Source organism: Aulonocara stuartgranti (assembly GCF_965226115.1).
Source record: "Aulonocara stuartgranti genome assembly, chromosome: 19".
In the NCBI taxonomy this organism is placed as follows: domain Eukaryota; kingdom Metazoa; phylum Chordata; class Actinopteri; order Cichliformes; family Cichlidae; genus Aulonocara; species Aulonocara stuartgranti.
The window spans coordinates 21658068-21685128 of record NC_138955.1 but is presented as its reverse complement, the minus strand read 5'-3'; the positions used below and the strand labels follow the sequence as shown (position 1 = coordinate 21685128).

Sequence of the window (27061 nt, the reverse complement as noted above, 5' to 3'; positions counted from 1 at the left end):
AGGTTTACCAACATCATAGTAGCACAAACAGAGCGTGCAGTTTCCTGCTGCTCTGCAGTCGTCGTCTTCTGCTCCCTTTAGAGGTCCTCCATCTCCTCCTATCCCAGCATCCTCCTCTGTCACTCCGGCCCTCTGCACATCCTCCTGTCTATTGTTTAGTTGGCTTAGTTTGTATATCCTTATTATTTCTTTTTGCAAAAACTGGCTTGTATAGTTTATAAGAGCACCTTTTCTCTGTTAATTCTGTCAATATGTATATAGAGCTGCAGAACACACAGCAGGGAGCTGAAATAAATTGATCTTTAACCTGGATTTTGTCAGGTAACTGTGACGGTCAGGCGGGAGCTGTTTGATGAGCTGACATGGTGTGACCAGCTATACTCTGCTGCCCTTTAACGTCTTATCTTTTTAATCCATACGTACTTTAAACTGTCCTCTCATTCACCTCAGATACCCCTTCTGACCTGCCGAGAGTATGAGTGAGTCCAGCATTGTGTAACGTTCAGCTTCCAGAGAGCTCAGCTCACACGCAAAGATCACAGCAGCGTGATGGCACATTAAAGCAGGAGCCCAGCTCAGGTCTGACAATAAATTCAAATAATAATAATAATCGTCCAGTGCTGAAACAGTAAAACCTGCAGTTCCTCTCATGTCCAGCAGAGGCAGCAGTGAGTCAGTCCCGTGTTAAACCTCATGTTTACAGCCAGAAACTCCAGTCATGGCGGCCATGTCCATCTTTTATTTACAGTTAAACAGGGGCAGTCAGTGAGTGTGGTTTTTTAAATGGGACACCTGTGTCTGTCACACCTGGGTTTTATCACCAATGGGGGGCGGGGTCACAGCTTGTACATATATTAGAATTAAGATGAATAAAAGAAAAAATAAACGGCGTGCTGATGTCACCACTCTGACCTCTGTGGTTTTACCTGCTGCGTCTCATCATCACTGTAAATTATTGATTGAATTCTTGGGGGGGGGGGCAGTGCTGATCACAGACTACACTTTAATTCTGAGGGATGAAACGACCAGACAGAGTTGAACTTTGACCTCTGAGCGGGACAGAAGGAGGGTCTTCATAAACGCTGAGCAGAGGTGCTGCTGTGTCAGTGTGGAGGAGGCCTGCAGCCCATCATGGGTCACAGGAAGCTGTGTCTGCTGCTGCTGCTCGGCTGCTGCGCGCGGGCTCGTAAGTACCGACCCGTCCTCGTGCACGCACACGAGGACGCTCTGTTAGTCTCACTCAAGCCGTTTTTCTACATGGATGAAAAAGTTGTTCTCTCACTGATCTCTGGGATCTTTCATTGTTTTCTTTCCTACTTTAAACTCGGTGCTTCCAGCGGTGTAGTCGTGCTCGCGTCCACCTGTCAGTTTGACTCCAGCCGGAGACACGGGTCCCCTTTGGGGCGCGTCAGCTTTTCATGCTGTTCATATTATAAAAGTGTGAATATGAGCCATCAGATCTGAGACAGGAAACACTTGTCTCTCTGATGTGTGCCAAACGCAACAAAATCACTTTTTACACAAACAAATCTAAATTTCAAATGTTTGTATTCGAGTGTATAATGTTTATTTCTAATGGAACGCTTCAGTCGTCGGTGTGATCTTGGCTCTTTTTTAAGGTTTTATTATAATCGCGTCCTTCTGGCCTCTAGAAGCCGCTCTCATTACTCCAATATTAAAATACTGTTAAGTATGTTGATCGTGTTTTCTTCCAGAGGACGGGCAGGACGTGGACCAACAAACTGCAGCGTGTCAGTGTAAGTCATCCTCACTCTTAAACATGCAAACTCATTTTTATTCATTTTTATTAAGGTTGAGCTGAAAATATTACGTATTTAAAGAACTGTGGACTTTCTCCTCGCTGGAGAAGGTCGAGTGTGTGCACTGTGTGCAAACACACACATCGACCTGCTAACAGATCAATGGCGCACTGATAAACGCACGGCCTGTTTTCTGGAGATAGCGGCTCGTGGACTCCTGTCCTGTTTGTGAATGAGAGCTGCTGCTCACTCTCACCTGCGACGGGGTCAAAGGTCAGCTGCTGAGTCATGGTGTGGAAAGCCAATCCTGAGATGCAGCAAGAGGACAACCATCGAAGCCTTTTCACATAAAGGAGCAAAGCCCTGACCATGTGACCCTCTCCTCCCCCCACAGCAGCATCCAGATTCAAGGCCTTCAGGAAGTACGTGTATCGGTACAGCACAGAGAGCCGGAACAGCGTGACCGGCGCCGCCGACCTGAGAGACGGCCATGCGCTCACCTGTCAGGTAAACAGCTGTTTATGCGTCCCGTTTTTCACCTGATGACACGATGTTCCTCTCTGACCGTGGCTCTGCTATCGCCGCTCGTCAGGTGGAGGTCGAGGTCCCCCACCTGTGCAAGTTCATCATGCACACCAGGGGCTGCACCCTCAGGCCGGCCCCCAGCTCGGACGCCTTCCAGGCCGCCATGGAAAGGTGAGTGCAAAAACACAGACTGTATATTAAAATGGCATGCTGCTGCCATGTCGGTTTTTGGAGCAGCGAGCACATTTTCGAGTGAGGCTGGTTTATGACCCCGACAGGCTCCGACACTCTGCTCCCCTCAGAAAACATTCGATGTGTTACGTTTTAAAGATCGAGCCTTTGTGTCCACAGCAGCGGCGTGTTCAGGAGCAGCACCTTCACCGGCTGAACACGCCCCCCTCTGATCAGGTTTCACTGTCTTTGTTCATCCAGGAACCCTCTGAAGTTCACCCTGCAGGGTGTCTCCAACATTCAGCTTTACCCCGACGCTGACGAGGCGATCGGCATCCTCAACATCAAGAGAGGGATCGTTTCTGCTCTCATGGTGCCAGACACGGAGGACCAGCAGGGCGGCCGCACGGTGAGCGTCCTCTGAAACACTCCAAACCATAATCAGTGTTGTCACAGGAAATAGTTTATTTCAGGAAAAACAAAAAGATTTCTTTTATCAGGATTTTTTTTCTGTCAGTAAAGAAATTCAAACTTACCAAGAGTGGAAAACATGAAGGTTTTGAGTTTTAAGCCCACTTCCTGCTTCAACTATGTGTTCGTATCCACAAGATTAGCAAAGGTCACAGCAGGGTAACGCCTCTTCACTGCATTCAGACGTGACGAAGACGACCTGCTGATGTTCGGCCTGAGCTTCAGCATCGGGAAGAAAAGTGATTTCACTGACTGTGGCGAGGTTATTGGTCTGAGTGTTGCTGCGGTTTTCCCACCAACCATCTCTGAGCTTACAGAGGAAATATCAGTGAGCAGCAGGGAGGAAGTCCTTGTTGATGTCACAGGAGAACGAGCAGGAAGCTGACGGGAAGGAAACAGGAACTCAAATAAGCTCGTGAGAAGACCATCTCTGTGCCTTGAAGCAGATGGACTCCAGCAGCAGAAGACCACACTAGGAAACAAAGGCAACGACTGACACAGACTCATGAAACAGGACAACAGCAGATGGGAAACGGTTTCCTGATTTCTGCTGCAAATGCATGAAAGCCTGTATCGGTGCTCAGGCTGTGGTGTGATGGTGTGATGGTGTTGGCCGTTGGGCCCCTGACCACGCTCACTGTGCCCATCCCTGTTGTAATGTTTGCATGCCTCAAACATTAATGATGACACCTTCAGTATTTCTCAGTTCCATTCTTTAATTCTCAGGCTTGCGGCGGCAACACAGTCTGCAGCGCTAACTTGTTCATCTCCCGTTTTCTGTTGTCTCCTTTTTTTTATCTCCTCCTTCGGCCTTACATTCGACCTTTCAAAATAAAAGTTCTGTAAACATCACACCTGTGTGACCTCAGGACCTGTCTACTATCCTTTTTTCTGCTGTTTTCTCCTTTTTCAGAGCACCGTGCACGGTCAGTGCGTCACTCTGGTGAACTCGAGCAGTGATGTTGCTACAGGTGTGACGCTGGTCAGAGATCTGTCCCAGTGTGACCAGTTCTACAGCAGAGAGCTGACCAACAGCCCGCTGGCCCTGCTGCAGAGACTGGTGGGAACTCAGAAGCAGTTTGTTCTTTTCTTTACCCTCAGTTTGATTTCCTGATTACTGCAGAAACAAATGCACGAAGCACTCAGACAGCTCCACACACCTTAACGATGTAACATCACCTGTAATTATTCTACTTAATGTTGTCCTGTCTGTGAGCTCGCTGAGGCTGACCGCAGACCTCGTGACAGTAATGTCACAGTAATACAGCCTCCGTGTCACAATAGTCACGAAAAAGGAGTTTAAATGGTGCAAACATGTTTTCTGAAGTCAGGTTTGTGTTTCCAGCACAGCCCGATATCCAAGCTGATCACAAGCACTCAAAGCTGCAGCTACCAGTTTGATCGGAGGGAAAGGCACATCACCACAGCCTCGTGCACAGAAAACCACAGCTACCTGCCGCTCTCCCACACGTGAGTCACCGCCTGACTGCATGTTTGTGTGCGTGCACAGGGCGCCGTTACGCCTCAGCTTTAATCTGCTCTGCAGGGACAGCATGGTGTCGTCAGAGCTGACGCAGGAGCTGCGCTTCCAGAGCAACAGGAGGACCAGCAACAGAGACTTCAGTGAGTGAGCTTTCCAGTCAGCTGTGGAGTTTCACACCTGGGGATTATTGTGTCCCCAGGTGATTCGTGTCACCTGTTTAAATTGACTTAAGGCTTAAAGTTTGCATTACTGGGGCGTGGCCTCTTTGACTGACAGGTGGATGGTGACACAGGTGGCTATAGCTGTCTGCTAGCTTCACCTGAACTGGACCTCTGGACCGTGTTTGTGCTGTTGGATCCTTTTTTGAGGACTTTTAATGACATTATGTGACCAATAATAAGGCTGCTGGGAGGTCACTGACTAACAGATCATCCAAGAAGTCTGACATTGAGTTTTAGTGAAGTTTGAGGATTTAATTTGGACAACAAAATATTGTCAGTTCTGAATTCTGAAGATTTGAAACGTGGGTGAGGTCATGTGACCACATCCATCCGTACACGTCGGTGCAACAGGCAGCTGCACCCCTACATGGCCAGCAGGAAAATAATTTAAGTCTCTTCATTAAAGTTTTATAAACCACTGCTGACGTCCATTTTTAAATGAGACTCACCTCTTACTGGGAAATGAATAAGTGACATCACATGTGTCTGTGTGCAGGTGTGGAGCGCGACCAGGTGAGGCCCCTTCACTTTGAAGATCCTGAAGATAAATCTCCAGTGCAGACAGGAGACGATGTTCTGACCACCTTACGGGAGCTGGTGACGTTAGCGGGCTCAGACCAGGGTCAAAAAAGGGCGGGCCTTTTCCATAAGCTGGTGTCCGGCCTGCGCGCCCTGAGGAACGAGACCCTGAGCCGGGCGGTCCCTGAGATGCGAGCGGCATCAGGCTGGCTCACCTGGCAGGCCCTGTTCCAGTGCGGGACCTCAGAGTGCACCAGCGCCATCCTGCAGATTATCCGGACCATCGACGGCGTTTCCCTGGAGACAGACGCTCTGGTCTACGCCTTGAGTCTGCGGGCTGACCCTGATGCTGCACGTGTGCGAGACATGCTCAGCATGGCTCAGTATAAACAGAGCAAGCCCATCATGTACGCTCTGGCCAACACAGTGAAGAAGTAAGTAAAGCTATGATGCAGTGCTTCAGGTGACCACTAGAGGGAGACCCATGGTCCCCATGTCTCAGTGTCACACGTGAGGAAGTATCGGTCATGGAGGTGGAACCGTCGTCAGCCATAAACGGCCGACAGGGCGTGCTCGTCACCATACTGGGCAGACAGCGTGGTGTTGCTTAGCACACCCGTGATCATAACAGTTTCCATCTCAGTCATGCCTGCAGCATCACGCATCATCTGACCTGAGCAGCTGACCACACTCTTTTTCATCCACAGGATCCATAAAAACGCGGTAACGCCGGAGGTCACGGATGTGCTCACAGACGTGTCAAAGTTCATGGAGGTGCTCTTAAACGACTGCTCAGTCCCACACTACGACTCTGACCTTCCTCCTGACCCCGCAGAGATGTCCTTCCTTGTCCTGAGGGTACGTGAAGCGTGTCATGTAGTTTTAGATCCATGGACGTATTCTTCTGCTGAAAGCTGTCTCGGGGCTTCAGTCCTCCGCATAAATGTTGATTTCTAATCTGCAGGTCGTTGGGGTCATGGGTCAGGCCATGCAAGCCGTCAGCCCCAGCCTGATCTCGTCCATTTTACGATGTGCAAAGAAAGCAGAAGTCCCACTATCATATCAAAAGGCAGCCATACAGGCCTTTAGACGGATGGACGTCAGTGATGAGGTAAAGTCTCTCTCTTACATGGACACATCTCTCACACAGACTGATCTGGGAATGATAACTGCTGCACCTGAGTTATGGAACAGCCTCCTGATTGGCATTCGGGAGTCTGATTCTATTTTTTCTTTTAAAGCACGCCTTAAAACTTATCTTTTTGAACTTGCCTTCTCTACCCGTTAAATGCTGACTGTTAACTGCGACCTATTGCATTAACTTTTTACTATTCCTTCATTCTTGGTGTTCTCTATCATGCGGCACTGGGTCTGCTATAATCTATGTGCTGCAGTCCATTTTATTAGTGGCTTTCTACTGTGAACATTGTCTGCTGTTCTTATTATATTTGATATTAATGCTCTTAACTGTATTATTTTATTGTTTTTTGTAAAGCACTTTGGTATGCCTAAGGCTTTTAATGTGCTCTATAAATAAAGGTTGTTGTTGTTGTTGTTGATTGAAACAGTCCAAAAATGACATGTCAGACTCATCTGCTCATTTTGAATCTGAGAATGTCTGAGAACCATCATCATGAACGTAGCTCATCACTGCATCCACACAGGAAGCTCAGACTGAACCAGAAGCACCTCCACCTCCTCTGAGCTTATTTAAGGTGGACTGGCGCCGAGTAGAAGCTGTGGTAATTCCTCTGGGTTGAGGAGGAGAGGAATCACCACAGCTTCTCAGCTTACAGGTTAAAGCAGCATCTCTGCTAGTATGGCAGGGGGCACATGAGTACAGTCATGACCGCTGAAACATCTGGAGCCACAAACACAAGAACACACCAGTCCAGCTCCTCAGTTCAAACACCTGGACAGCAGGTACCCACAGACATACTCCTGAACATTTCAAACGTGAGGCTGGCATCAAATTCAAAATGAACAGATACTGACTCTGAAAATGTTCAGTATACACGTGATTGTATTCATGTGTCACTCCCCGTGTGGTTGGTTACAGGTCAGAGATGTGTTCGTGGAGGTGTACCGGGACGATCACAGCCCCGTAGAAAAGCGTGTAGCAGCTTTCCTGATTCTGATGAAGAGCCCGGACCGAGCGACCATCAGAGACATCGTCAGCAGTTTGGAGAACACGAGGGACGAGCAGCTCAGGAGCTTCGTGGTGTCTTACCTGAACAACATCAGAAACTCAGACGAACCACAAATACAGCAGTGAGTGAACGACCAGGGATGTCCTGCAGGGGGCGATTCCTCTGAAATCTGATTGTATAGAGGTCTGTGAGAAAATGAGGCGGATGGTCATCTCTGAACTCAGTGAACTCTTTCAGTGGGCTCGGCCTCTAGTTTCAGGTCTGACTCAAGAAAACATGAAGTTCATTTTGGAAACGATTTAGGGCGGGGCTACTTTGTTACTAGCACCTGAGCGTCTGCTGTCTGGGTTTTATGTCAGGTTGGTTCGATTGAAACATCCAGAATGTTCACTCGAGGTTTTTAAACATCAAGACTTCAAAGTGTGTTTGACTCTGAGGGCAAAGACGTGACGTGGATGATGATGGTTACAGGGCAATGATAGAAACCCTGCGGCCTGTTCGACACTGCGGTGGTTACATCCTCCTGTTATAAACAATCTCAGATTGGAAGAGTATTACCTGCACGTTGAACGCATCCTCCTATGTTATTCGTGTTTCCAGCACATTCACACATTTATGTTATTATGTGATGACATTAAATGGACTAAGTACCAACACTACAGACAGAGAAAGTCAGAAACTCGCTGAGCAGCCACATCTTTAGCTGGTTGAAATCAAAGTAAAGTAAAAAATAAACTGAAGTTTTCTGAATAACAGTACTGCAGCAGACTTTAAAAATAAGAAATAAACAGAAGCTGAGGCTGACATGTGTAATGAGCAAAGATGGTATCGGTCCAAATATCAGAGTGCAAAGTGGAGAAAGGACAGGAACCATCCATCCAGGCTTCCCTGCTCTGTACCTCGTTAAAGCCCTCGTTAGGCTTTCACAGCTGAGGGACTTAAGTTAAAGCAGAGAAAGAAGCTTTGTTTGAAAATACAATCATATTGATTGTACATGCACTTCTTCACCTCACCACTAGATGTCTCATGTACAGTCTGTATCTGTGATTACTCTGGGCTGATAGATGCCACCGTAGCAAGAGGAGGGCACCGGCCGGGGATCTGTACACGACTGATCATGACTGAAAAAACAAAAGTGCTGCTGATTCTGCATTATATTAATAAACACTATTAAATATCATTTATTGTCCTTTCCAAAGACTCAGGGAGTACACTGAGTCGGCCCTGAATGGCCAGCCGTCACCCACAGGCGCCATCTTTGATGGCATGTCCCGCAACTACAAGCTGGACTCCTCCTTGGGATCAATCCAGAGCAACATCATCTTTGATGGAAGCGACACCTTACCCAAGGAGATGATGCTGGAGACCACGCTGAAGGTGTTTGACTACAGCTACGACATCTTCGAGGTATTGAATGACATGAATCTGCAGTACAAAAATCAGTTTTCTGTCGAGGTCCAAACATTTAAAATCTCCTTTTTAAGGTCGGCGTTGAAGGAACGGGATTCGAACCAACGATCGATGCTCTTTTTGGGGAGAGAGGTTTGCTCCCTGAATCCATTTCCAGACTGATGTACTTGGCGCAGGACAAAGCCCCAATGCTCAAAGCCATTTTGGACAGAATAGCACCCCAACGAGACAGAAGGAAGAAACAGGTGAGAGGTTCTCCACGTACACGGAGCTACCACATGAGCAAATGCTATGTCACATGCTGAAACACAGACTGTCCTGTGCTCTCAGATCCCAGAAGACTTTCTGAAAGACATGGCGGACAGAATCCAGAAACTTGTGAATGATGTGAGCTCCTCTCCAGCGCCTGAAGCCGCCGCCTACCTCCGACTTTTGGGGAATGAGATTGGATATCTGAAGACCGGCGAGATGAGGAAAATGTTTGAGACTCTGTTCATGTACTACCACGTCTTCATCAGGGTACTACCTGCCCAGGTGGGATATTCTGTCTCCTGACCGTTTGGTGTGTTGATCGTGGCAGGAAGTGGCACACAGCTCCAGTGTGCATCGGTGCCTCGATGCAGCCAGCATGGCGACATTAGAACAAAACAGTTCATAACATCAGGAGAGGATCACAGATGATTTAGTTCATTAGTTTTGTTTCACTTTTTAATTTTATTTGCTGCTTAGGTTTAGGATCTAAAAACTACTCTGGAGCAACTTTTGTGGTGCTTTTAGAGGATCCAGATGTGATAGTGGACTCTCCCATCATGTTTGTTTTCTCCTGTTTTCTTTCCAAAAGGTGTTCTCTGAGCTCATATCCAGGACTGACAATGAAGTCTTTGCCCACTACATCTTCATGGAGAATGCCTTTGCTCTACCCACCGCATCTGGCTTCCCTCTCAAGTTCTCACTAGCTGGTGTGTTTGCACCAGGTGTCAGAGGAGGCCTGACGCCCTCGGCAGCGGTATGTTGCTGCTCTTCATCACATTACAAGTCATGAATCCCAGACAGGCCAAAAAACAAAAAACAAATACAACTTGCAACCTGTAGGATATAGAGCTGCTGCATCGGATGCAAAACACTGGTATAGAAACATTATTCCAAAGGTACTGTATATGGACAACAAGATATAATATATAATACATCTTTAAATACAAGATTTACAATATTTACTTGTTTAATTTTTTTTCTGGATATGTTCCTGATCATAACTTTCTGAATTGTCAGACAGTTTTATTTGCTATTGTCCAAGTTTAATAATGTTCTTTGGTCTGTTCCTTTCATATTTGTAGTTATCGGTGCCTGTTTAGCTCGCTGCTTGGGTTTTAACTCTCCATGTTATTCCCATGCATGAAGGAAGCTCCGGAGTTAAGGTTGTGAAAAAGCTGGAAGAGAAATTACATTTTTCTTCAGGGTCCCCAGGCTTGGTTCCTTTTATGAAGTATAAAGTTAAAACAGTACTATTACGGAAGCTGGGGCCCAAAATAATACCAGAAAATAACTTTCTCATAAAAATATGGTTATTTTCAGTAATGACACTACAGTTTGTTGCCCTAATTTTACATGGGATTTTGCCTTTAGTGCTTTTAAACATTAAATTAGGAACATTTTAATGTGATTAAACAATTACCTATAAACAAGGTCAATGAATGTGGCAATAGGAATAATAATACTTAAATATACAGTTAGTTTAGATAATAATGGATTGCGTGCCCTGGGACAGAGGCGAGGCTGCCATATTGCACCATCGACCCCTCTGACCATCACCAGTAGGCAACGGGTGAAGTGTCTTGCCCAAGGACACAACAACCGAGAGTGTCCGAGCCAGGGCTCGAACCGGCAACCTTCCGATTACAAGGCGAACTGCCAACTCTTGAGCCACGATCGCTCTAAATAGCAATAATAATAATAATTATTTGATGTAAAAAAAGTTTATAAGAATCATTTTATATATTTTTCCACAGCATTAAATTTGAATTTAACAGTTCAATCAGGTGAAAAAATTGTAATATAAAAGTATTTTACAGTTTTGTACTGTTCTTCTAGAATATCATTACATTTACATAAATAGACTGATTTCACATTTCAAATGTAGATTAACGTAAAATCACTGTAAATGTAATAAAACACAATTTTCTTGTTTTTTTTTAAATGTATTTGTCTGTTTAGATTGTTAAAATTCATTCACAAATGCATCATAATTTCACAAATATTTGTCCGTTATTTGAAAGATTGAACTGTTAAATTCAAATGTAATGCTATGGAAAAATAAATAAATAAATATATAAAATTATTCTTATAAACTAAAAAGGAAAAAAGAAAGAAAGCAGAAACAAGTCATGAATCCCTGTGTTACAGCTGCTCTGTGTCTCTGCAGACTGAGCTGTCCTTCATGCCTTCGGTTGGACTGGAGTTCATCACCCAGATGGGCGTGCACATTCCAGACTACGTGGACGCCGGGATTCAGACGCACACCACCATGTACCATGAAAGTTCCCTTAATGCTAAAGCTACAGTTAACCGAAGGCAGGTCAAGCTGTCCATCCCTGCTCCTCAGTCGAACACTCAGCTTTTCAGCGTGAGGTCAGTGACCCACAGTCTTTCTCTGTTTGAGTTGTGTTGTTATCACTCACCTCACTCCACGTTCTTTCTGAAATGCAGCACCAAGGTGCTGTCTCTGTCATCTGGTCAAACAACGATGGGGCCATGCAAGGTGGGAGACCGGGCCGACTCAGTCGATTGCCAGCCTCTGCTCAGTGGTCTGAAGCTCTGCACAGCAGTGCGTTACTCCAATCCTACCTCTGTGGATCAGGCACCATGTTCCCCTCTAACCGGAGAAACCAGGTAAGAAGGTTGATCAGCTCATCTGAGTTAATACTTTGTGATTTGACTTTGACATCTATTGCTGCTTTTTACCACACAGCTAACAAATCCTGGATTAATGACAGTTTGTTCTTTCAGGTTTGCAGTTGAAATCCAGCCAACAGGAACAGTTTCAGAGTACACCGCCACCATCGCAGATGAAACGGTCAGAGAGGGCAAACGAGGGCGCCATAAGGTGGAAACGCTGAAATTAATCCTGAAGGCAGAAGGTAACGCTATTAAATATGATGTCTGGACGTGTTTGTGTGCAAGCTCAGTTCATAAGACTGAGAAGGTTAAACCATCATGCTCTCCCAGCTCTCCCAGCATCATGAACAAATATGAGTCGTTCTCACAAAACAGAGGGTGCTGTGTTTACTTTGGCTCATATCTGTCTTCATCATATTTTATATCTGGGCAGGGACAGCTCAGTAGGAGTGGTCGCCCATGATCGGAAGGTCAGGGGTTCAAATCCACTGAACGGCTACCGTGAGGTACCCTTCTCCCTGTACGCTGCTCGCCGGGCGCTGCATTGGTGGCTGCCCACTGCTTCACACAGTGAAAGGGTTAAATGCAGAGAGGATTTCCCTACGGGGATCAATAAAGTACACATTATATAAATCCTTGTTTTCTTTAAACTGTTGTCAGGGATTTTGGAGTGTCTTTGAGGTGTAATGGTCCCTTCAGTGAAAGAATTCATAAAAATGAAGCACATTTTTGCTGACGCGTGTATTCTTTTCCTGTGCGTACTGGATAAAAGTCCACCTGTTGCTCCCTACAGCTAACAGCCGGCTAATTGCTTTAATTCTTATCTTAACAGGCGACGATTCATCGGAGGCCTCGGCAGCTCTGAAATACAATCGCTTAAAAAACACCGTCTCTGCTGAGGTCGTCATTCCTGACTATGACGTGGAAGCAGGAGTCAAACTGGTTTTCACTGAGAGCGGTGCTGAGAGGAAGATGAGGGGCATCACCATCGATATCACCAACAAGAACATCCCACAGCTGACGCTTGTTGGACGTGCCAGGTACAGAGTTCATTAAACAAGTCTTGGGTCCTTTATGAGGTTTCGGTTGTGCTGAGTGGATGGGAAGCCGACAGTACACGTCTTTGTTTTAAATGCAGGCTTAGCATGATGAATGATGGCATGCTGCAACTCCAGATGGTCGTTCCTTCTCTGAAAGCCGATGCATCTCTCACTGCAAACCTAAAGAAGGATGAAGATGTGGTCATGGACCTGGAGACCATCATGCACCTCTCTGAGATATCATACCAGCAAAAAGCTTCCCTAAAATACGGTAACTGTGCCTCCTCTCATCAATACAGGGGACAGCTGCATGGATTCAGTCATTTGAGGGTTTTCTGGATTTTCTCTGCAGATAATGACAAGTTTGAGGTGGAACTGAAATCTGACCTGAATTCAGAGACGCAGAAAATGATCCCTAATGTGGAGGCTCATCGCAGGCAGCTTCAACAGCTCGTTGATGAGATCCTGGACCAGAGGGTGGCGAAGACAGACATGAAACTGCGTCACATCATCACAAAAGGAATCGAGGTGTCATAAAACATCGTGTTCAGAGTGTTACGCAGCTTTTACAGGCAGTTTTACAGCTTTACAGTGAGATCTAACAGGTCTTTGTTTCACTTTGAAGGCGGGTAACATATGGCTGGACAAACTGACGGCGCACATCCCCACTCTGGCAAAACTGCGAAGTAAGAGAAGCCTCTCTGATCTCGCTCTGCCAGAAAAACTGTTCCTGCAGTCGTAAGTGTTTAAAAAATCAGCCTCCAGATATGAATAGGCTCCACCTGTTCTGCAGCGCTTCAGTGTTCACCTTTCATTTTACCTCAACAGCGACACTTTGTTCCGGTACCAGTTCAACAAGGACAAGATGGCCATCTCACTTCCTCTTCCACTTGGAGGCAAAAAGTCCGAAGAGCTGAACGTACCAAACTCCCTGTCAGTGCCCCTCATAGATTTACCACAGATAGGTCTGTACATCCCACCCAGGGCCTATCAGCTCCCACGGTTCACCATACCACCGTCTCTGGATTTGTCTCTCCCCCTTCTCGGTCTGGCTGCAGCATCCACAAAGATCAGCAGCAACTTCTACAGCTGGGAAGGCTCGATCTCTGGGGGCAACAACACCGCCGATGTCCCCAGCTACACTGCACAGTTCAGGGCCACGGCCCAGTCACCTTTCAGCCTGTTGTCATACAAGCTTGAAGGTAAAAAGTTATTCTTCTGTCAAGTCACTTAAGACTCTATGAAATCTGACAGGATAAGATTGAGGCTGGCTAACAATGAGCTCTGCGCTCATGAAGTATTTAAATCAGCACGTGTGGTAGGCTCATGCACCTGTCAGCCGGCGCGTCATATTACTGTTAAGTTGGTCTTTGTTAAGATCAATTTGAGTCAGACTCTATGTTGGTTTTACGGCAAAGAGAGATCGGACCAGTGGGGTCCTCTGAAAACTTCCATGTACTGTGATATTTCTGCAGATTCATTTCCTGTTACTGGTTCAGCCATGGTCAGGAACAGTACTGATTAGAGATGGCACGATACCACTTTTTTATGTCCGATACCGATACCGATATCATAAATTTGGATATCTGCCGATACCGATATGAATCCGATATAGTGTGTTTTAATCAACAAAACTGTTTTTTAAATATCTTGCTGCATTTTGTATAAGTTCATACTCAAGTTTAAAACAACAACTACACTAAAGCTATTCTGTTATACCTGTATGCAAAAAAAAAATATTTATAGTTCAGCAATACTGATCAATCTAATAAACTTAAACCTACACCATCCTCCCTATTCTGGTATTTTAAAGAGTACTTAGCGTAAATATTAAGCAACCTAACTAATAGGGTTCCAACTCCCAGCAACAACAAAAATAAAATAAATAAAAATAGGGAACCACCCCTCACGCTCCACCTCATGATGCCTAATTGACGTAATCAACCAACAACAATTTGATGCAGTGTGAAAAAAAATGCACAGAAATCAATTATTTTTCAAGAAATATTAAATAGATTCAACATCTTTCTTCAACAAAATTGCAGACTGCACAGATGGTACCTTCCCAAAGGAAAAAGTACTATAGCTTACTAGGGTATATATATTAGACTTAATAGTCACTATATACAGTAATTGACTTCTATTCATTTTACATCAAATTAAAACTTTGGGTGTCAGATAATTATTTATTAAAAGCTAGACATTTTAAATGAGAATAAGAAAGAAAAGTATGTCTTTGTGCCCCCTTTTCCTTGTTAATGCCCTATCGGCCCCCCTGGCTAAACTTTGCTAGATCCGCCCCTGCACAGTTACCAGCGTCAGCTACGTAGAAAAAGATCCTCGAGTAGAAAGTAATATTAAATAAATTCTAACAACAGCTGATCAAGCTTAAACGTGCTGCTGTTGTTCAGCCGCTGGTTTCCTCTTTCTGGTGCAAAGTGGGCCAAAAACAAACAAGAGACACGGACTCGCGACAGAAAAGCCGATCAGCTGATCATTAAGCAGTTTCATGATTGAAGTAGCAGCAAGAAGAGGCAGTCGCTCCATATATCGCTTGTTAAGCTTAACGCAGGAATGCTTTACATTCAGAGATGGACTTACACACTTGCTTTACTTCTCTCGGGGATAACTTTGTCGGAGATTAAATGCCAGGTTGCTAGCGAAGCTCCAAATGCTATCCAGACCACCGACAGGTCCCGCATGCCACAGCCGCTCTATCACGTGATGCATACTGCTCCGACGTGCTAACGTTCTGAGGTGAGTTACAAGTTTTGTGAGGTGCTTTCGTGATATTTAATGGATCGGATTACATTTTTTATTTTTCTCCGATATCCGATCCAGTAATTTAGGTCAGTATCGGACCGATACCGATACGTAATATCGGATCGGTCCATCTCTAGTACTGATTAGTGCACATTTGGGTTGTGGTCCAAAACAAACTGCAAGTGCAGCAACAGTAAGATCAACACCTCTCAATCAGTGCCTGGAAAGCCCTGATGGTGCAGTGAGAAGAGTCTTCACTTACCAACATTTTGTCTTACAGCAGGTAAAACGTCATGCTTCCATGTTTGCATACTAATATAGTATCATTTGTGTCTGTTTTAAGGCACCGGGATGATGTCGGGAAGAGGCGATGATAATCTCAAGTATCTTCTGAATAGCTCCTTCAGCCATAGCCTCATCGACACAAGCGTCAGCGTCTTAGAAACATTAAGGGTGACGGACAAACTCAAGGCAAGAGCCAATTACAAGATGGAAGCTTCTAGTGCTTTAGGCTTGCAAGCCACCCTCTACTACTCTGCTCATGCGACTTCCTCCCTAAATTCAGACGAAGTCTCAGGAGATGGCACCGTCAACGGACTCCTCAAAATTGGCTCATTCCACACCAATGCTTCCTACCTTCACAGCTACAACCTACGCCCACTAGATCGAGAAGGACGAGGAGAATCCACTCTGAAGTTTGACTCACCAGTCCTACAAGTTCACAACACAGTCCGTGGAGTCTGCAAAAACTCAGAGTTATACATCATGTCCCAAACGAGCGCTCAGAGGGACATGCTCCAGCATGTGGCAGAACTCAGATATAAGGATACGCAGCTGACCCTGAAGTGCAGCGTCTTGGCCAAAGCCATGGGGGAATCACTAAGTAACCAAGTTGAGTTTGGAGTGTCCAACCAAATGGCCCTTCTCACAATTGAATCCCAGGCATATGACGACAAAAACAGGGTATACTCCCTGATATCAGGATCTCTGGATTCAAATGGGCTTCAGGTAAACTCTGAGGGTTCCCTCACCTTAGAAACAGGGCGTGTCTGGCATAAGGCTTCTGTAACAGCTGGAAAAAATGGTCTGACAGCAAGTGGCACAAACAGCATACAGTGCAGTCCTGTGACAGTGGAGAACATTTTCAACTGTGCGATAGACAACAGTGGAGCATCCCTGTCCTCCTCTACCAAAGCGATGGGTGACGAGAGCAGAGGGGAGCTGAAAATTGAGGGTGAAGTCACAGCTGCTAAAGCCTCTCTTTACGGTGACCTGAAGGGATATGCGTACGACGCAACGACATTAAGCAGCGTGAAAATGATGCTGGACAGAAGAGCTCTGAGTTTTACCGGAAACACAAAGGGAACACTCAGACAGATGAAAACAGAAAACAGCCACAAACTCACCCTCACCCTGTGGACCCTCAGCCTCCGCTCCGAGTCAAACAACTTCATCTGTGACGATATTTACTACAAGCAAGACACCAAGCTCGATGTGAAGCCATTTTTTACGCGATTCAATATGAGAAATGACCTCCGGTTTTATGACGTCGCTTTGAGCCACGAGGGTCACGTAAGGCTCGAGCCTGTTAAGGTGGATCTCCGTGGAAGCATGACTGCAGCTCACAGAGAGCAACACAGCGTCAAACATACCTATGAACTCACCTATGACTCACCTGTGGCTGGCACCATGAAATACAGCACATCTGGAAACGTGATGGACGCCCAGCTCACTCACAGCTGTGAACTGGAATTTGCTGGACTGTCTTTAACATCAGACTGTGAGGCGCAGGTAGACTCTGCACCTGTGCGGTTTAACAGCAGCGTTCGCACCATGGCGCTGCCTTTTCGCCTCACTGTGGATGCTGGTTTCAACGCGGCGGGAGAAATTAATCTACATGGGCAGCACACCGGAGACACGTACAGCCAGCTGCTGCTGAAAGCTGAGCCCCTAGCTCTTTCATTTGCACATAAAAGCGGCATATCAACAGCTCATAAGCTTCCAAGTGGGGAATCCTCTGCTGGTGTAAAGAACATATTTGAAGGTTTCCTGACTCCAAGCGATCAATTATTATCTTGGGAAGTAAAGTCTAAACTGAACGACCGTGCTTACAACCAGGCGACCAGTATTTCCAACAATCCAGAGAAAGCTGAATTGGAGTTTTCAGCAATAATGTTAGAAGATTTACAAGAAAATGCAAAATTCAACATGTCTGGTTTCCTGCAGTATGATAAGAACAGTGACTGTCATATCATCGAGATTCCACTCATCGAGAGCTTTCCTGCAGCTTTTCAGCAGCTCAAAAACACACTGGTTCAAACCTTAGAGTCACTGCAGCAGGTCATCCGTGATGTAGATATCGACGGGCTCATCAGCAACTTTAGAGAAAAGCTAGAACGCCTGCCGACACAAGTGAGTAACTTCATGCAAGAGCTAGAGTTGGAGAAAAAAGTAAATCAAGTGAAAGTGAAACTTGATGATTGGATCGGTGCCTCCGCTGTCACGATGAATGACTTGGAGCTTGCTGTGAAGAATCTGAGGAAGAATTTAGAAACCACAGTAACGGACATCATCACCAAAATTCAAAAGCTCGTTTTTTCCGTTGAAGAGTACATCAAGGGTGGACGTCTTGAAGCCCAGATAACAAATGTTCTTTCTGATGTCGGAAATCACACGTGGGCCTTCGATGACCAATATAAAATTAAGCGGTCATTTCTCAGAGTTCTTGATATCATCGAAGACATTATGAAACAGATCGATTTCCAGAAACTCCGGATAACCGGTGCTGTGTTTCTCCAGGAGCTAGACTCCAAATATGAAATCTTGGAGACGATTAAAACCAAACTATCAGAACTGAAACGAGTCATTGAGGATTTTAACATCAAGTCGATTTTTGAGGATCTGAAGGAGTATCTCCTTTCAGTTGACTGGGCTGCGCATGTTGAGCAGTTATCTTATAATATCCCCCCTTCAGAGATAGCAAAAGTCATGGAGTCGGTCCATGATGTTATCGTCAACTGGATTGATGAATATGAAATCCCCAACAAAATCAATGAAGTGTATTTCTACATCAGGGATCTTGTTTTAAAATACGACCTCGATGATATATTCAAACAGCTGATGGATCAGGTGGTGATTCTGGTCGAGCAGTTTAAAATTGAAAAGACTGTGCAGTCACTGGTAGAAGCTTTGAAGTCTATCAAATTTGAATATTTTTATGATAAAATAATGCAATTTCTGTCCAGTGTGACAAATCAGCTCAGAGCGATCGACTTTAAGAAGAGCATCGATGACCTTAATGAATATATTTCTTCGACTCTTAAATCAATGAGGACATTTCGGTACGGTGCCTTCGTTGATGACGCTAATAAGAAGATTGCTGAACTAACAAACTACATCAACGAGCAGATTAAAATATATGAGCTGGTGAAAAAAATTGAGGCTGTTAGGGACTTTTTCAGAGAGATCCAAACTTCCATTTTTACGTATTTGGATGAACTAAAAAACACAAAAGTGGCTGATGCTCTAAAAAGACTGAAAAATGTGATCGATACTACATTTTACAACGACATCAAACTGAAGGTGCAGGATATCCTTGAGGATGCAAGGGAGAGAATTGTTGACATGGACATCAGAGGCGAACTGTATTTATTCCTCGAAAGAGTGAGCGATTCCTACAGAAATATTGTTGAATTAATGTCTGCAAACTTTAACCAAGTGATGGATCAGATTGTAAAAACAGCAAAGGACAATGAGTTCATTGACCAGACGAAGCAGGCTGTAGATGAATTTCTGAGCTTACTGAAAAGAGGTAAGATTGAAGTTCCTACTTTTACAGTACCTCTCACTGATCTTGTTATTCGAGGATTTACAGTTGACATGAAGAATCTGCAGGACATTAGCATCCCAGCTCAAATTTCACTCCCTCCGTTCACCATCCTCAACTTGTACACCATCCCTGGCTTCACGATAGATGTCGATGAGATCAAAGCTAGGATCATTGCTCTGATAGATGAAATCAGAGACTTTGAGATCCAAACACCTGACCCAGAGGAAATCTTTGGTGATCTGAAAGTTCTCTACCTGTCTGAACTACCCGATCTCACCTTCACAGGAATAACTCTATCGGAAATAACATTTCCAGCAATCAACATTCCCAAGTTGCAGTGGAGAGGCTTTGATGTCTTACCACTCCCAGTTCCAGAGATAACTTATCCCAGGATTCCTAGTGACATTTGTGTCCCACGTTTTGGAAAACTCCATGGAGAATTTAGGGTGTACTCGGAAGACCTGACTCTCATTACAACAGGAAAAATTGAAAACTCAACATCCACACCAAAAAACCCACAGTTTACAGCCATCGTTGCGTCTCATGCCAAGTCGCGCTTCAAGGCGCTGGAGTACACGTTTGAAGTCACGGCTCAGCTGGAGGCTCCCAGAATGAAGAAGCTGCAGTTCACAGAAACACTGAAGGCTGCACACATGGCCTTTGCCATTGACCACGAAGGATCCCTGATACTCACCGGCACTGCTGCTGAGGCTTCTGCCAAGACTGTCGCCAGAGCTGCAACCCAAATGTACACAGCAGAGTTGGTCAGTAAAATGGACCTTACTTTAAAGAGTGGAGTCCATGCAGCCGTAGCCACAGCCTATAACCACAGCTTGAATATCCCGTCACATGAAATTTCAAGTCAGGCATCAGTGAGACAGAATATAGCAGCCTCTGCAGAATCTGGCAGAGTCACTGTGACTGGAGAGACTACAGGAAATGGAAAGTGGTCGGTTTATGACTACGCTGATGAAGGTACTCACAAAAGCAACATGGAGTTTGATGTAAATTTCAGCACTGCAAAGTTAACATTTGTTGGAGAAACTGACTGTGAGGCCTTAAAAGCCAAGCACACGCTAAGAGCTGAATCAGTGCTCTTAAATCGGATTAGTATTGATGCAAAATGTGAAACTGAAACTCCATCTGTGAAGAAGAGTGTTTTGGTTTTGGATGGAGTGGCTGATATCGGGGACCTGAAGGTTGCGCTCGCAGCCTATCACGATGTTGAATTCAATGGAAAACTGACTGGATCCATGTCCAACTCGCTGGAGTTCACAATCCATCCATTTGAGGTGGCCTTCGATGTTAAGAATAAAGTAAACTCGAAGGTTTTCTTTCCCCTGAGACTGACTGGAAAGGTAGCTCTGCAGCATGACTGTGGTGTTGCATTAAACTCTGTGAAACAGCACGCGTCCTGCTTTGCTTTGGCAAGGTTCAATCAGTACAAGTACAGTCACAACATCACCGCAGAAAACAATGATATGGACATCTTCTTCCACTCTTCCGCAAACGGAGAGGCTAACCTGGAATTTTTGACGATTCCGCTCTCTATCCCAGAGATGAGCATACCTTATTTCCATATTAAAACCCCTGAAGTCAGAGAATTTCCGCTGTGGGAAAATGCTGGATTCCAAACTTTGCTCACCACACCTCAGCAATCATTTGACATGAACTTGAAGCTTCACTATTACAAGAACCCTGACACCCACAGCTTTGAACTGTACCTTAAACCGATCTACGGTGCAATCAGCGACAAAGCCACCGTCCTCCAGGCTCAGTTTGAAGAGTTTTGGGACAAAGTGGTTGCATTTTTAAAAGATTCATACAACCAAGCAAGGCCACAGTACATCAAACACAGAACTGACACATCTAGCCTGCCACCTAGCATCTTCAGAGTCCCCGGATATAAAATACCAATCCTGGATATACAGGTTTCACCTTTCAGTGCCGAGATGCCGGCCTTTAGCTATTTCATTCCCAAAGAGGTCAGGACCCCAAGCTTTAAAGTCCCAGCTCTGGGGTTCTCTGTGCCGTCCTATACTCTTGTGCTGCCATTATTAACGTTTGCTGTCATTCATGTTCCAGAAACGTTAAGTGAAGTAACCTTGCCCACTTTTAGACTGCCACCCATGCAGAACAACATAGCGATCCCAGCTATGGGTAACATGACATTTGATTTCTCCTTCAAATCCGCTGTGATTTCGTTCATTGCCAGCGCAGGCCTTTACAATCAGTCTGACATTGTTGCTCGTTTTGGCACCTCTTCAACGTCAGCGTTTGACATTTTGAACATAAAAATCGACGGCACCGCCAGCTTGACGAGGACGAGAGGAATAAAAGTGGCCTCAGCTGTTTCCCTGGAGCACGACAACATCAATGCAAACCACGAATGTGCTGTCAACCTCAACAAAAGGGGCATGGAAGCTTCTTTAACCAACACTGCAAAGGTCAAGCTACCCTTCCTCAACCTGGAGCTGAATCAAGAGCTCATCGGAAACACCAAAACAAAGCCAAATCTCACATCCAAGAAAAAGTTAAAGTACATTTTTAGCATTCCTCTGATTGAGGCTGCAGGAAACTGTGACATGAACTGGGAACTGGAAGCGTTTCCTTCTTATGTGTCTCTGGAGACCTGCACCCAGGGGAAGACAGACATTATGATGGTGAACGGCTGTATCTTTTCTGGAGATCTGGAGAATAAAGCCAGTTTCTACTTCACTGCCAACAGCCTGCGTTCAACTGTCAAGACTGTCTTAAACTCAAACCTCGACAAACAGGAGAAACAAAAACGAAACTCCAACAACATCTTCCTGTTTGACTTGAATAAGGAGTTAGCTCTGGCAGTTTCCTTGCAGCGAATTTTTGCAACGGCTGAATGCACGAGCACCAACAATGTCGATTTGGCCTTTTTCACAACAAATGGAAAACATGTCACTAAAGGAGAACTGGACTTTATTCCTTTAACGACCTTCAAGACCAAACTGAATATCGAAGCGAGCCAGCCGAGCAGTTTGGGTGATGCTCGACTCATTCAGAGCATTAACCTGGCCGTCAGCTCAGAGAAGCAGTCTCTCACCTGGAGAGTTAAGGAACAGCTTGCGTCTTTCGTCCATGCTCATCTTTTACTGCTGTCCAATGATGAATCAGCAGTGCACTTGAATTTGGCTGGATCAGTAGAAGGTCCCCTCGCTTTTTTGAAGACAGTTAAGATTCCTATTTATCAGAATACCCTCTGGGATGTGCTCAGGTTTGATCAGGTCACCAGTATGAATAAATTACAATTCCTCAATGTCTCCACTAGTATTGTGTACACAAAGAGCATGGATGGCCATGAATATGCAATACCGTTTACCCTTTTGGAAAATGGTGTCAGTTTTAGCGTCCCTCAGATCAGCATTGCAGTGCCTTCATGGCTCAAAGGAATTCCAAGCTCCATAAGGAACATAGACGAGTGTCTGGAAAACCCAGACGTCCCGGATCATCTCACACTTCCCCCTGTGATCTCACTTCCTGCCTTTAATGTACCATTCACGACACTGCATGTGGAGCCCTTCACACTCGATCCTAAGAACCTCAGCGTCCCGAGGGTGATCAGCACCGAGGCCTTTGAAATCATGCTGCCTGGCCTGCCAGTACTGTCAGTGCCTGGTTATGACATTAACACAGAGTACCTGCAGGGAAAAACATCATTCCTTTCATTTAAGATACCACAATATGAAATCACAGTCTTACCTTTTACTCTACCAAAATCAGTGACCATCGGGGGGCAAACCATCAGCCTAAATTACATCACACGCCAGATTTCCAACTTTGACCTTCCAGCCATCACCATTCCAGAGCAAAGAATCGAAATCCCTGCAACGACCCTCCATCTGCCTTCAAGTGTGTTTATCCCATCTTTTGGTGCTCTCAGCGTCTCTGTGAAGGTTTCATCTCCCATTTATAGTGTGTCGACAACTGCCAGTGTCGAGAAAAAGGACTCTGACCTATTAACTTCACTGAAATCCAGATGTGTTTCTACCATGAACTTCTTGGAATACGACCTCTCTGGTAAGACTAAAACATACGCCACTTTACCTGATACCACACATTTGTAAGCATTGCTGCATGTAAGGCAATATAAAACCTAATCTTGCCCATGTTTCCCCAGCTGATGCAACCATCGTATATGATAATGGGGCAATGAGTCTAACTGGGAAGGGAAAATTGATTCACACTGATGGAAATGTCAACTGGCAACATGTTTTGGCACAAAATGTCCGGTAAGTTAAACAAACGCTGCATTCTAGAGTCGACTGGAAACACTGGTTTAACTTTAAATAAGTTTCCCCATTTCTGTACACTGGTAAACATTTCATGCACACCACTAAAGTGCATCAGAAGCTGTGATGAACTGTCTCAGATCCCATCCGATAAACATTCAAAGTCTGGAATTAAACCCTCAATCGCTCGTTTTCTTTCAGAATGAAGCGCCGAGTCTCAGCAGCTGAGTCACTGTGAGTTTATTTCATGCAGATGCTGATGTTTCACATCTCTCCATAGTTCTCTGTCAGGTGTTTATCACATATGATCTGGAGCATATCTGTACTAACGGTGTGTCTGTTTTAAAGGGAGCCTCGTCACACACTTAGCGTTGACATCAGCAGTCGAACGTTCACAGATGTGAGCTTCCGCTTTGCTTCCCGCAAAGATGGCATCACTGCATCCGTGTCTTCGCCATCATCTGGTTTCCTTGGAGTGCATTTACAGAGGAGGTCTCCATCACAGTTGTATGGGAAGCTGTTCAGTCGATACCTGGTATTACATCTTAGACTCTTTTATTTCATATTATTGTTACTGTGAGTGCAGCTTTCCAGACTGTTTGATGCTCTGTTTAAAGTCATACTCTTCTCAACGTCTTCCCTCACTCTCAGTCGTCTCCAGAGAGGGATACCGATGTCTTCGCTGCAAAAGTCTCACTGAGAAACTCGCAAAAATTCTTTGTGCAGACTTCGTGGAATCGGGACTTCCTTTGGGATGTGATGGAAGGCACCAAGCACAGAGTTCCTGCAATGACAGACGCTGTGTTCAAGTGCATTAACAAGTATCACACCTCCCACTTTGGCTTTGACATCAACCGTGGCAGCAAGAAGCTGAAAAACACACTTTCTTATGCCATAGAGCGAGCCTACGATCAGGTTCCTGTGTCTTGTACCACACCGCAGGATTGGATCCAAAACTTTGCTGATGGAGCGCGAGATAACTACCGGAAGGCCTCTGACGTCTTGATGTCCATGACTGTGCAGGATGCTATAGACAGGCTGTTTGAGACGGTGAAGCGTGTCATGAAACAGTGTGAAAACAACATGAATGTGCTGCTAGATGCAGCCTTGCAGTTTTTGAATGACACACGGTTCATGGTGCCGGGATCGGAGAGGAAGCTCTCTCTTATGGAAGTGGTCCAGGAAGCCCGTAGTGCCATTCAAAGAATCAACGGCCTCGTGGAGAACATCTCTACAGACATCAGGAAAATCAGGTTCACCGTACCTGGAAGTGATGCTTTTGTTAGCGGAGATGAGATCATGGATAAGGTGGGGAATATTCTGGACCAGCTGAGAGAGGGTGTGATCAGCGTGATCAACGTGCTCCACCTGACAGCTGCTGGATGTTTACGCGTCGTTGCTGAAAAAGCTGAGAGTTTCCTCGCCTACCTGCAAGATCAAAACTCTGAAATTTCCTCTAAAGTTAATGCCATTTATGCAGATGTTCTGCAGTTTTCAGAACAGCACGGCGAGGAGGCGCAGAGGTGCACGACTGAGTACAGAGACCTCATCAAACTCAAGACCCAGAAAGCCTTAAATGCTCTGAGCATGGAGCGAGTAAATGATGGGACCAGCAGGATCATCAGTATTTTGCAGGTGCGCTTCTATGAGGGACTTGAAGCCAGTGTGGCTCTAATGACCAGGGTCTCCCAGAGCACAGCACCCTACGTTAGAGTCAGCGATGAGAAGATGGACATTGAGATACCTTTACCCTTCCTCTGGAGGTCTTTCAGCGAATGGCCGACGCCACTTAGGCAGTGAATCACAACTTTGAAGATAAAGTGGTTTCATAATGGATGAAAAAATTGAAAAACCCCTTTTTTGACAATAAAAACTGTTTTAAAGTGATATTCATGAATGATAAAAATAAATTACGTTTCTTCTGTGAGATTCACTGAATGTGGTTCAGCCTGCACGTTGCTGTTTGTTGGTGTTCAGCTAAACAGATGCTGAACTCCAGTTTGTGTTTGTCTCATTGTGTCCTCCTGAAGCTCCTGGACTCATTTACACAAATAACATCAGAAATCTATAAGTATAAGAAGCATCAAAGCTTTCTGTGGTTCTTAGTCGTTTCCTCCTTTGTTGTTTGGCTTCTTCCTGTTAAACTTTGAAGATCAGTTTTCTCATGTTGGTTTACTTCCTGTTCTTAGGTTGTCTGCTCTGGCCTCCTTTGTTCCATCTGTGTCTCATCCCCAGTCAGCCTCCGAGTCCAAAAAGCTGTAAAAATGTAAACAAACAGAAGGAAATGCAAATCTAATAAACTTCTATTTTACCTGCAGAAGAACAGAGAAAACATAAACTGAGAAAACGTACCATTTTAGGTACAATAAGAAAATTCTGCAACATCCGGTCTTCTTTTAACAACAGTCTGTAATGTCTGTGATCGGCACACTGGGGTGGTGGTCCCTCTTTTCAGGAAGGGGGGACCAGAGGGTGTGGTGCAACATCCTCAGCCTCCACGGGGAAGCTCTACACCAGGGAGCTAGACAGGAGAATCTGCCAAACATGTGCTTCCTGGACTTGAAGAAGGTATTCAACCACGTCTGACCTGGCATCCTTTAGGGGTGCTTTGGCAGTACGGGCTGGACGATATAGCCTCAAAATGATATCACCATATTTCTGACCTGAGCAGCAGATGTTTCTGTAACCATTAAAGCTGCTGGTCTGAGTGACATCAGCAGCGCTCCCGTTATTTTCCTCCAGTCTGGATGTTTGAAGTCTGGAAGTTTGTGAAGAGAAACTCTTTAGGTCCAGTGTGGAGTGAGGAGCAGGGAAAGAGATGCTGCTGGCTTTAAAACTATTCTATTCTATTCTATTCTATTCTATTCTATTCTATTCTATCCTATTCTATTCTATTCTATTCAGCATAAGCATTTTTCCATGCATGACAAAAAGCTCAAAGCGAAGCACCACATTTATGATCTTTTATGTCTTTCTTTTGTTTAGTTGAGTTTGAGGTTTTCAGTCCAGATAAAGAAAAAAATATGAACACACAATAACACAGGTTCAGATTTGTATTATTAGTTTTTATGAAATAAGGAGAATAGTTTGTGTCCGTCCTGTTTTGTGCTTTGGCTGCTGTGACAGAGGAACTGTTCAGTCTTATTTTAAAAGGTCTGCTCCAAAACACCGACCTCTCCATGACCTCCTGTGGTGATGATGTTGACGATGATGATGGTGCACTGTTATTGTAGATGATAATAACTCCTCTCAGAGGAGAGGAGTTATTATCTTTCTTTATTAATGTGTCGTGAGTCGGTGTAAAAGGATCCAGATGTGTAATTTTCTTCACACAGGAGGTCCATACCTAAGTCACCATGTTTGAGCCTCACGGCGTCGTTAGCATAAAAACAATGTGAAAGTTTTAGGAGGAAATGACAAGTTTTACCACATCATCATCATCATGAGTCACTGCGAGGGGAAACCACACATCTGCATGAAGTAAAACACGGGGAGATGCTCTTATACAATATCAGATGTCTGTGTGTCCGTGTGTGTGCATGCGTGTGTGAGTGTGTGTGGATGC

The 27061-nt window shown here is 45.0% G+C and overlaps 1 protein-coding gene across 1 annotated transcript; it reads left to right on the top strand.

The window, feature by feature from the left end:
• Nucleotides 1-561: 561 nt before the first annotated feature.
• Nucleotides 562-25305, top strand: apoba (apolipoprotein Ba). The gene is made up of 30 exons (XM_082516284.1): nt 562-579; nt 984-1186; nt 1716-1757; nt 2155-2267; nt 2353-2456; nt 2718-2865; nt 3841-3987; nt 4273-4397; nt 4474-4550; nt 5128-5584; nt 5858-6008; nt 6115-6261; nt 7210-7421; nt 8500-8707; nt 8785-8955; nt 9041-9244; nt 9552-9716; nt 11130-11335; nt 11414-11596; nt 11714-11844; nt 12435-12642; nt 12741-12913; nt 12995-13170; nt 13268-13380; nt 13471-13844; nt 15749-23284; nt 23385-23496; nt 23698-23730; nt 23845-24031; nt 24148-25305. Exons 2-30 carry the CDS (start codon nt 1132-1134, stop codon nt 25294-25296), a joined length of 13107 nt encoding a protein of 4368 aa, XP_082372410.1. The 5' UTR covers nt 562-579; nt 984-1131; the 3' UTR covers nt 25297-25305.
• The last annotated feature ends 1756 nt before the right edge of the window (nt 25306-27061 follow it).

Coding starts and splice junctions, on each gene's coding strand:
- apoba (XM_082516284.1), top strand. CDS start 1,132: ATGGGTCACAGGAAGCTGTGTCTGCTGCTGCTGCTCGGCTGCTGCGCG. Junction 2,457..2,717: donor TTCCAGGCCGCCATGGAAAG/GTGAGTGCAAAA, acceptor TTGTTCATCCAG/GAACCCTCTGAAGTTCACCC. Junction 23,285..23,384: donor CTTGGAATACGACCTCTCTG/GTAAGACTAAAA, acceptor ATGTTTCCCCAG/CTGATGCAACCATCGTATAT.